Genomic DNA, 12,400 nt, shown 5'->3' on the forward strand with positions numbered 1-12,400 from the left:
GACAATATTTTCTGATTTTTTTCTCATATTTCTCTTAGTAACTCATTCTCTCTGATTTTCCTGAGACTGGTTAAAGCTTGCTTTCATAAAAATACACTATTCCTAAATGTTTTTGATAGATGGAATTAAAATCCTGTTCAGAAAGTTGATTTTTAGTAATGCTTAGTATATGTCAGCAAATAAATGAAAAATAGATATATTCTAAATAATAATGAAAAGTTTAAAAGACAGTCAAGAAACATGAAATATTTTTAGTATCTAACATATCTAAAATTGCTTTCATTTTTACTTTATACAAACATATATATGATAGTTAATGGGATGTGTGGATCAAAATAATACATACATGGTTTTTTATATTTTTGTCATGATTGATAATCACATTCTATTCTATACTTTGATGACTACCTCTATAACTGTTATGACTATTTAGTTTATTATAACTTTTTACTATGATTATCTCTCTAATAATTACCTCTATTGTTATGAGTGTTTAGAGACTTATCTTTTTTTACAATTACAATAATATGATATGTGGCCACTTCAAAAAAGATTGCTCAAATAACTGTATATTTCTTCGTAAGTTTCAATATTTTATTTGGGAAAAAGAAGTCAGCCTGCAATATAATTATATGTAGGAAAGGGGAAGTGATACACATGTCCTTCAAGAAATCAAATTTTGCTTTGTGCCACGTGTTAGAAAGAAAACCACTGTATCCTCTCTGTGTCTCAAAGTTCCAATGAGGAAAGTTTTATCTGAAAAGCTAAACTGAGAAAATGATAAAGATAAAGAATAACTGGATTCATTTTCAATTTAAAATGTTTTTGAGGAATTGAGAGATTTTATTGTTTTAAATATTTGATAGGTGATATTAATGATTCTGAAAGAAAAGTAATCAAGTAAGATAATTTCAATGATATAGTTCCCTTGCATTCAAGCCAACAAGCACTAGGCTAATATTTTGTCTTAAGGTTTTTGTAAATTTCATTTTTTTGGTATTAATTCACTTGTTTTGTCTTTACAAAACCATTTGTCCACAGTTAATAAGGGAGAGATCTGCTTTTCAGATAGATTGAAGAGCTCTGAACGAATTGATTGGATTTTTGAAGAGAAAGGTTAGATCAATATCACAAGTTTGATAGGAATTAATTTTGAAGAGATGCATGTTCTGAGACTTGGAAAAAACAAGTAAGAAAAGTTACAGATATGTGTTTTTTTGAAAGTATGGGGGTCAGAGTTGAGGGGATTTAAACACAAGGATGCCAGTTTCATCTTACAAAAATAAAACTTTAAATGGAAACCAAGGACAACCATTGGCTTTGGGGAAATGAGAAGAGTGGGTGGGTTGGTATTAGGGAAAGGGAATGAGCAAACTATAGTTGAGGGCCTCAGCCAAGGTCACGATCCTTTAAAAATGTTTACTATATACAATCTACAGTTTCCTCTCCAGTAATCTTCTGTAGTTCAGATATAGCAGATGGCTATTTGTATTTAGAAGTAGACATTTTGCAGAGAAAATGCAGTGAGAAAAGGACGGAAGCTCAAATTAATGGAAATATGTGGTGGGTGGAACGTAGGAGATTGTTAGATGACAAAGATGAGGAAAGTCATAGGGGCTGTAGCCAAATAGAAAGAACACTAAGGAGAAGAAAATTTTCAGATAGCTGAACGAATAAAATGTGAAACTGTTGGGAGGGAGTTGGGAAATGAGGTCATGGCCATCAGAACCCAAGGCAAGTGAGGTAAGAATGAATGAAACTCACCATGTTTTAGAAATCTGCCAGAGAAGCTGTGTCTGGTGGAAATGGGTGGGAGGCAGGGATGGAGTTATAAATCTTAGAAAAAGCAGAGAAAAAAAAAGAAAAAAAAACTAAAGGTATATGAGAGTTTATGAAAGATGTAGGAGAAGTTTTGAAAAGAGCAGTGGAAAGAAGAATCCAAGAAATAAGAACTCAACAAGCAGCGTGAGGATGGGACAATAGGTATGTATGGAAGGCTGGGGAGCTGCTCGTAGCATCTTGACACTTGACAGAGGCTAATAGATTTGAGATGTCCAGGTGACTAACTCTCTGAAAGTTACGATAATCTCATTCAGAATAAGAATCGAGGATTGACAAAATTAGTTCAATGAATGCAGTCATCAGTCAGTGAGATCGCTGTGAGAAGAGCCATTCTCTCACATACCAAGTGAAATCGTGTGTCCTTCACACCTCAAACAGGATGACCAGAATAATTTTCAGTGTAAGAAATACTAAAGTGATCTTAACATATTAAATAGGATTCTTAAAAATACTGATATTTACTATTTATTAATACTACTACATACTGAGTCCTGAATATAGTTAGAAATAAATCAAACTCTGAGTAACTTAATTAAAAAAATTGTTTCTGTATCAAGATGGAATACATATTTTTCATCTAAAAACACATCAAATTGTGCCAGCAAATATTTATAAATAGAAAACAAAGAACCCAACCTTGTTTTACCTCTTATTAAATGAAATTGTTGTCTGTCAAGAGTGCAATTACTGGCCCATTTGATTCTTTTAGCATAATGTTGATACTTATATCAGAAGTCTTGATCAATATTGAGATCATACAAACTAACCCATAAATGGTCCCAGTTTCTGAAGTCAAAGATTAAGTACAGATCAATACATTCTGTGAAAAGTCTTAAATTATTCTTGATAGTATTTTTGTTAGGTAAACCATAGTTGATCCAACACTTAAACACAGGTTAAGGACACTGGTTTCATATTCAAGTTGTTAGACTGAAAGACCCCTGAATGAAGTTCATCAAGAAAAAATGTGGAAGAATTTTGAAATAACTCAGCTAATTTGTAGATTTGTGTTACACAGCACAGTTCAGAATTTGGCCTTTCAAAAATATGATGGAATAAACACTACTCCTGAAAACACTTACCAAAATTTTATGATGAAAAATTCAATAAATATTAGGGCAAGCTGCCCTTAGATAATAAGAAATTGTGGCTATTCATAAATTGAATGAGATGTTCTCTCCTTTGGTTAATGTGACTATCTACAGATGTGTGAACTTCATAGAGAAGTAATCTTCTCATTCCAGATCTTCTAGGAACAAGGGCTTACCAGGACCATTAAATGATCCTAGTACTCAGGTCATAAGTAATGATTATACCTGACAGAGTATATTAATTATAAGTAGTCAAGAGACAATCAAATTGGGCCCAGGTACCATATAAATTCATGTATGCATCAAAAGAAATACTATATGCATTATGATAGTCTTTTTGTCAGTTACATAAATCAAAATGGCAGTATTTGAGTCTCAGTATTTGAAATTAACCTCTGATAATAGAGTGTCAGAACAACCAACTTCCTTGTACCTCCTCCGAAAGTTACATTATGGAATAGTTGTTTAAAGGAGGTCACTTTTGAGAACACAACATTAAAGACTATTAAGTACTCAGCAATTATTGAGTATCCTCTGTATAGTAGAGTTAATGTGTAAAGCTAGAACTTGCACTGTATACTAACATTGTGAGGTTGAAAATGAATACGGGGTTGAAAATAGCCTTAAATCAAGGAGATCATCTTACTATAGTAGTTCATGGAACTTGCTATAATTGCTAATAGGATAATAATACTAAAAGGATCTTTCTGGGGGGAAGGGGGTTGACAGATTCAAAATCGAATTTAAAAATGGCTTAAGGAAATAACATTTAAAAAGAAATCTCTGTGTTTATAGCTATCTAAATAGCAAAATGTGTGATCTGTTGCCTTTAAAATCCAGAACTCCTCCTATTTACATTTAAAAGAAATTCAGAACAGTGTGTACATTCCCACAAAGAAGAATTTTTTTCTCACTGTAATTACTATGTCAGAAAGGAAGATTGTTTAAAGAAAGAATTACTGCTCATAGAAACATATTGAAGTGAAAAACATTTAATTAAAGACAGATTTGGTGATTTTATAAAATCAAACCCACAGATGTCCTGTCATTTTTTACCTCTGTTTACTTCAGAATGCATATCTTAAGGATTGTAAGTTTTCTTACAAAAGATAAAGTTCTAAATCAAAATACGGATTTGGGGTTTTTAACATTTCTCAAATAATTTCTCAAGGTAAGGTTGCTTTATTACTTTAGAAACACACTGTTCTTTTGTTGAATTATACAGAATGTCATTCTCCATCTCTCCAGTGTTTTATGTGCACTTATGAGTATCTGTTAACTGCATGTACTAACTTAGTGATTCTTTAACAATTAAAAGAAAACTTCACTTTGGAATGTAGGTCTGCCTTTAAGAGGGTTATTCTAGACTAGGTGAAAAATAAGCAGAAACCACATCAGCAGTAGGAGACTGCTGCTATAAGTTGCTAAAAAAAGAATTGTGTTCTATTCCTGTAATACGCAGAAAAATGAGTAGTTACTGATAGAGACCTGAGTATTTGTTTCCATTTCAGAAAGTTTGATGGAGCATGTTGATTGGTTTATATTTTTTGTGCTTTCTTCTGAAATGATCTCCCATATTGGATTTCATGATAATATTAACAATAACAAGATACAGAAAAGAGAAGCCTCTACGATAAAAATATTTTGAAAAAGGTGGAAAAAATATGATTTTTAAGAAATGTTGCACAATTGTTTGTTAATCAAAGGCAACTTTTATCCGAAAGGCCTCTGTTCACGTTCAATTACACAATTAGAGACGTACCTCCATGCACACAGCTTTAAAGTTAACGTCAATTTATTCTCGTTCTTAACTTATATTTTGAAATTAAATTTCTTTTGCTTGTGATTTTTGATCTTTGACCATTTTCTTTGTTCTTCAGCAAATCTATTGATTTAACAAGTGGTGAGAAGCAGAACAGAAGCTACTATCATTTGTTAATTTTGCTATTTAGTTTTAAAGCAGCTTTGCTAAAATGTCCAGAAGGGCAATAAATGTACTGACTAAACTGATGTTCTTTAATGTATGTTTCTATGTTTTGAAAATTTTCCCCATATTTTTATTAAATTGATACTTAATGTTGATAACATCAATGCCTACTGACATTGATAGTGTGCTTGATTTTTTAAAAAACATGATTATAAGAACTGATTTCATATTTTGGTCAACAGATATTCCACATGACGTATGATCTTGCCAGTGCAGTGGTGAGAATTTTCAATCTCATCGGTATGATGCTGCTCCTGTGCCACTGGGACGGTTGTCTCCAGTTCTTAGTACCACTCCTGCAGGACTTCCCACCAGATTGCTGGGTGTCTCTAAATGAAATGGTTGTAAGTAATTCATATTATTTTACATTCTGCCTTTTCAACATTTTGCAAAATAACAACAACAAACTTTTAAGCATTAATGTTAGAATGATGTGATTTTTCCTCCTGGGTATAATATTAGATGTTATTTTTTTTTACAATTAAATTTTATTTACATGAAATATTCTTGGGTATGTATATGTGATAGCACCAATTTTTATATATTTTATTTCTTTATACTGAGACATATTTTATTATGAAGGATGACCACTTAAAATATAACCATGGCACAATGTTCTTCTAAAATGTTTACATATTAAGGGCAGCACCTGTGTCTCAAAGGAGTAGGGGGCTGGCCCCATATGCTGGAGGTGGCGGGTTCAAACCCAGACCCAGCCAAAAACTTCAAAAAAAAAAGCTTACATATTAAAATAATTCCTTAATTCTTTCAACTTTTTTTTTTTTTTAGTATTCACTATATTTAGACATGTAATTGTAAGGGTCATATAACTTACAAAGGCACGCACTTCAGAAAAGATGTAAATGAGGCATTTGAAGTTGGGACAACAGGAAAACTTCGCAGAAAAGGTTTCCTCTGAAAGATATGCAAACACTAAAAAACTGTAAAATATAAATTTGACTTAAAAAGCTAGATATATTCTCCTTTAAACTTAATATTAAGAGCATAGGTTTTGATAGACTTACGTGCAACACTCAATGCTTACAAAGGAATCGAAACGATGGTGAAAGTTCACAGATATTTGTTCTTTTCTTGTGTAAGCGCTCATATTTTCTTTCCACATTACCTTTTAGTTATATTACACTTAATAAAACACTGTTTAAGTTAACTAACCTTCTCCTATACATGATGTCTTTATGGGAGATATATTTTATACCATTTTCACGAATTTTTTTTTTTTTGAGACAGAGTCTCACTATGTCACCCTCAGTAGAGTACTGTGGAGTCACAGCTCACAGCAACCTCCAACTCTTGGTCTTAAGAAATTCTCTTGCCTCAGCCTCCCAAGTAGCTGGACTGGAGGTGCCCACCACCTGCAGTTGTCATTGTTGTTTAGCTGGCCCAGCTGGGTTCGAACCTGCCACCCTTGGTACATGACATGTGGCTGGTGCCGTAACCACTGTGCTATGGGCGCTGAGCCACAAAATTTTTATATTAGATATAAATTAAATAGTCCCCTCTTTCCCAAACTGTTCTACTATTAATTTCTTGGCTTATTTTTGTTAAAATTACATGAACATCTAAAGATTATAGCCTTTTTTTCTCTTAATTTTATCTCCGGCTTTCTATTGGAAAGACAGGGGGGTTTATTACATGTTATGGAGTATTGTCGTGTTCTTTTCCCTTCCCTCCCTCCCTCTCTTCTTTACTTCCTCTTTTCTTCTTCCTTCTTTTCTTGGTTTTCACTGAGATTCGATATTCAAATAGACCTCACTTTTATCTCATTTGTATCTCCCTAAGTATAACTATGTCACAGAGACCTTCCCTGACTGTCTAATATATCACTCAATTGGATTATGTTTAAATTTTACAGGCATTTAACAACACACAAAAAATACATATACTTGTTTGTCATTTATATTTTGGTGTGTGTCCTACACCAGCATGTAAATTCCAAGAGTTTGTTTTCTTCTGTCCTTTACTCCACTGGTCTCCTAGTTTGTTTTATGTGTCTATAACAGAATACCACAGTCTGGGTAATTTATTTAAAAAAAAAAAAAGAAATTTATTTCTCACTACTCTGGAGGCGGGAAGCCAAAGATCAAGGCATATATGCAGGTTCAGTTTCTTTTTTTTAATTATATTTTTATTTTAAAATATTAAGGGGGTACAAATGATTTTCTTTTTTTTTTTGTTTTTTTTTTTTTTGAGCTCAACATCTGGTTTAATGCAAAATAATCAGGTCAGCATAATTTTAATAACATCAAAATACTTATTATTGACCTTAATCATTAAAAAGTGCTAAGTGGTGTTCTAAGTTCTTTTTTTATTTTTATTTTTTTTTTTTTATTAAATCATAACTGTATACAATGATATGATTATGGGGCATCATACACTCACTTCATAAACCATTTGACACATTTTTATCACAGTGGTCACCTGTGGTGCATATTACAGTAACTGAGGTTCAGTTTCTTATTCCAAATGGCACCATGATGTGTCATCCCTCAAGGAGAAGGAAAGCTGTTCCTCGCAAGCAGGAAGGAGAGAGAAGAAGGGAGAGGTGTGTGGGGGGTCACGGGGTGTGACACACCTCTTGGGGATGGGACACAATTTTAAGAGGGACCTTACCTAACAAGTGCAATCAGTGTAACCTCATTCTTTGTACTCTCAATGAATTCCCAACAACAATAAAAAAGGAACCTACTCCCACAAGCCTTCTTTATAAGGACTTTAATCCTTACAAGGAGAGAACCATCATGATTTAAACATTTCCCATTAGTTCCTAACTCCCAACCCTGTTGCATTAGGGTTAAATTTCCAGCACATGAATGTTGGAGGACAGAGACCATACCGAGTGTCTAGAACAGTACATGCCACATTAATTTGTTGTGACCTCATCACTTACCTTCAGGAGTTTGAGCTATGTTCCATATGGAAGTTTCTCTAACTAAAGAATAAAACAAGAAGGAATTTGTTCAGATCAATTTCTGAATCTGTGATGTCTCCTTCATTATAGATCCATCACTTTACTTATGATAAAGACAGTAAAATTATATTTTCAGGGACAGAACAAAAATTTCTATAACCTGGCTACTGATTGATAGAATAGTATAAAAGATATTAACACCAAGGGATAATTCATCAGTGACACTAACCAATATTTAATTTGGTAAATAGTTGTTATTTGAGGTTTTCCCCATGTATTTTTCAGAAAAGCACCAACTGTCATCATTGAAAAAGTAAAAGAAATATTTTTGGATATCCACAAGGTGCATGTAATTATATTATTATAATACAATTACAGTGTATTTATTAATAGTATATATATCTAGTGATAAGCACATTTATTGAAAAAATTTCAATGTCATGATCATTTTTCTTTAAATGTGTCTGTATGTGCTCGTGTATGTGTTTGTATATGTATATGCTGTGTGTTTAATCTAACATAGCCAAATCCTCATCTTCTATTATATCCTGAAAAAGTCTTTTCAGAATTTGCAATTCACTTCTTGACATTAATTATTTTTTGGCTGCAGATTTATATATGAAATTTTCTTTTAGTTTCTTACTGTTATTTCTACGTGTAACTCTAATGTAGATGGAAGAAAAGTTAAGTCTGTATTCAAATGTTAGGAGCAGAAATTATTTTATACTATGGATTAGTGATAGAAGGAAATAACCATAAAAAGATGATTTTTGTGTCAAGACTCTTGATATTATTTGCCATCCTAAATCTGTAGAGATGAAGTAAATTTTCATCACAATAACAAAAAAGTAAAGAATATTTATATACAAATAGATTTATAGTGGAGAAGTGAAAATACAAGATAAGCAAAAAAAGTGCCTTGCATTTATTTGATATGATTACTGTACACAAAGCCCTATGCTTTGAAATATACTATCTTGGGCGGCGCCTGTGGCTCAGTCAGTAAGGCGCCGGTCCCATATACAGAGGGTGGCGGGTTCAAACCCTGCCCCGGCCAAACTGCAACCAAAAAATAGCCGGGCATTGTGGCAGGCGCCTGTAGTCCCAGCTACTCGGGAGGCTGAGGCAAGAGAATCGCTTAAGCCCAGGAGTTGGAGGTTGCTGTGAGCTGTGTGTGGCCACGGCACTCTACGGAGGGACATAAAGTGAGACTCTGTCTCTACAAAAAAAAAAAAAAAAGAAATATACTATCTTATGTATATTGAAAGCAATGGAGTAAGGTAAGTACAATTTTTTCCCATTTTATGGTTAAGAAAACTGAAAATTTTGGAAGTTAAATGAATAGTCAAATGTCAAACAGGTAGATTATAGAACCAAGAGTAGAGTGCTATATAGAGAGAGTGTGTGTCATTCTACTCTAAACTTATTAGAATGTCTAGTATGTTATATAGATTATAAAAAACAGTTCATATTCTTTGTAGCTATTTTGAATGTTATCAAGTCTTTGACTTGACTCTCAGCTTGACTATTATTGAAATATAGGAATGGCATTGACTTGCGTATGTTGATTTTGTACCCTGAAACTGCTAAATTTGCTTATCAAATCCTACAAGACCCTCTTGATGAAATCTTTGGAGTTTTGTAGGTATACAATCATATCATCAGCAAAAAGCAAATGTTTGACCTCTTCTTTCTTGATTTAAACATCCTTAATTTCTTTCCCTTTCCTGATTGCTCTGGCTGGGACTTCTGGGACTATGTTGAATAGAACTGGTGGCAGTGGGCATCATTGTCTTGTCCCAGCTCTCAATGGGAGTGTTTTCAGCTTTTCCCCAGGATGTATGACTTTGGCTGTGGATTTGACATATATGCCTTTTATAATTTTGTGATACGTTCATTTTATGCTGAGGTTGTTGAGGGTTTTTATCATGAAGCATACTGAATTTTGTTGAATGTTTTTTCTTCATTTCTTGAGATTATCATATGATCTTTATTTTTTATTCTGTTTACGTGGTCAATCACATGTATCAATTTACGTATGTTGAAACACCTTTGAATCCCTGGGGTGAAGTACACACTTGGTCATGGTGGATTACTTTTTGAATGTGCTATTGAATTTAGTTTGCTAGTATTTTATTGAGGAATTTTGCATCTCTATCCATTAGAAATATTGGTCTATAATTCTGCTTTTTTTGCCTTGTACTTTCATGGGTTTTGTGTGAAGGCAACATTGGCTTTGCAGGGTGAGTTGGGGAAGATTCCTTCTGGTTTTTTTTCCTGCAGTTTTAGCCAAGGCTGGGATCAAACCCAACACCCCCAGTATATGGATGGGGCTGACGCCCTACTCCTTGAGCCACAGGCACCACCCAGAAGATTCCTTCTTTCTTGATGTTATTTTCTGCAGTATGGGTACAACTCTTCTTTGTAAGTCAGATAAAATTTGGTTGTGAATACATCTGGTGTAGGACTTTGGTTGTTGGAAGATTTTGTTCTTGCTATATTAATCTCATTGTCCATTATTGGTCTTTCAGGAATTCTATTTCTTTCTTTCTTTCTTTCTTTCTTTCTTTCTTTCTTTCTTTCTTTCTTTCTTTCTTTCTTTCTTTCTTTCTTTCTTTCTTTCTTTCTTTCTTTCTTTCTTTCTTTCTTTCTCTCTCTCTCTCTCTCTCTCTCTCTCTCTCTTTCTTTCTTTCTTTCTTTTTATTAAATCATACCTGTGTACATCAATGCAATCATGGGGTACAATTTGCTGGTTTTATATACAATTTGAAATATTTTCATCAAACTGGTTAACATAGCATTCACGGCATTTTCTCATACTAATTCGATCATGAGGCGTGTGTGATTCCAGGAATTTGTTCATTTCCTCTACATGTACATAGATATTTTCACCGTATTCACACATGATAGTTTGTATTTCTGTGGTATCAGTTGTAATATCTCCTTTTTATCTCTCATTCAGTTTATTACGGTCCTTTCTTTTCCATTCCTAGTTAATCTAACAAGAGGTTTATTGTTCGTGTTTACTTTTACAAAGGACCAACTTTTTCTTTCATTAATCTTCTATATTATTTTCCTGTTTTCAACTGTATTTAGTTCTATTCTGACTTTTGTTATTTCCTGTCTTCTCCTGGTCTGGGGTTTTGTTTGCTCTTTCTTTTCTATTTTCTTGAGATGTGTCATTAGATTATTAATTTGTGATCATTCTGCCAAGGCAATCTTCAGTAAAGGGAAGAACTCTGGAGGCATCACACAACCAGACTTCAAACTATACTGGAAGGCTACGGTAATCAGGGCAACATGTACTGGCACAAAAACAGAGACATGGACCAATGGAACAAAATGGAAAACTCATATATAAAACCATCCACATAGAGGTAACTGGTCTTTGACAAAACAGACAAAAATATACACTGGAGGAAAGACCTGTACAATAAATGGTGCTGGGAAAATGAGATAGCCACATGCAGAAGAATGAAACAGGATTTATCTCTCACCACTCATAAAAATTAACTCAATATGGATAAATGCCTTAAATTTAAGACACGAATTCATAAGAATTACACAAGAAAAAACTCAAGGAAATCACACAAGGAAAAACTCTTCTAGATATTGGTCTAGGCAAACTTTGTGAGGAAGACTCAGCAATAAGAAAAATTACTGAATGGGACTTGATCAAATAAAAAAGCTTCTGCACAGCTAAGGACATAATCAACAGAGCAAACAGAAAACCTACATAATGGAGAAAAATACTCACAGCACTACATGGACTAAAAATAGGTGTATTACTATTGAATTCTATAAAGAACTTAAGCAAATCAGGAATAAAAAATCAAACAACCCCATTAAAAAGTGAGCAAAAGACATGAACAGAAAATTTTCAAAGGAAGATAGATAAATGATAAGCAAACATATGAAAAACTACTCAGAATCCCTAATCATCATGAAAATGCAAATTAAAATGACAATGTGATGTCACCTCATTGCTGTTAGAATGTTTTTAATTAGTAAGTCCAAAAATAATAGATGCTTATTATTAATAATAGAGAGGCATTATAATTATAATCTTATATTATATATATTTATATATCTTATATTATATATATTTATATATATTATATTATATATAATATTATATTATATATATTATATTATATATAATATTATATTATATATAATATATTATATATAATATTATATTATATATAATAGATATTATATTATATATAAATAGATATTATAATTAATATATAAATATAATATTATATATAGATAGATAGATATTATAATTAATAATAGAGAGAGGAATGCTTATCTACTGTTGGTAGCACTGGAAATTAGTACAACCTTTGTGAAAACAATGTGTAGACTACTCAAAGAATTAAAAGTAGACCTACCATTTGAATGAGCAATCTCACTATAGGGTAATGGCCCAAAGGAAAAGAAGTTGCTTTATCAAAAATACACATATACTCAATTGTTTATTGCAGCACAATTCACAACTGCAAAGATTTGGAATCAATCCAAGTGCTCCTCAATTCATGAGTGGTT

General features: G+C 32.7%; 1 protein-coding gene across 2 annotated transcripts in view; it reads left to right on the forward strand.

Moving 5' to 3' along the window:
• The window catches only part of HCN1 (hyperpolarization activated cyclic nucleotide gated potassium channel 1), a 452,074-nt gene that overhangs the window by 253,555 nt on the left and 186,119 nt on the right, over positions 1-12,400 (forward strand). The window contains exon 3 of one of the 2 annotated variants that reach the window (XM_053590960.1): positions 5,103-5,264. In XM_053590960.1, coding sequence (XP_053446935.1) covers positions 5,103-5,264 — 162 coding nt within the window. The remainder of the gene's footprint in view (positions 1-5,102; positions 5,265-12,400) is intronic. The other variant, XM_053590970.1, reaches the window with a different exon arrangement.

The sequence above is a fragment of the Nycticebus coucang genome, chromosome 1 (genome assembly GCF_027406575.1).
Source record: "Nycticebus coucang isolate mNycCou1 chromosome 1, mNycCou1.pri, whole genome shotgun sequence".
NCBI classification, from domain to species: Eukaryota; Metazoa; Chordata; class Mammalia; order Primates; family Lorisidae; genus Nycticebus; species Nycticebus coucang.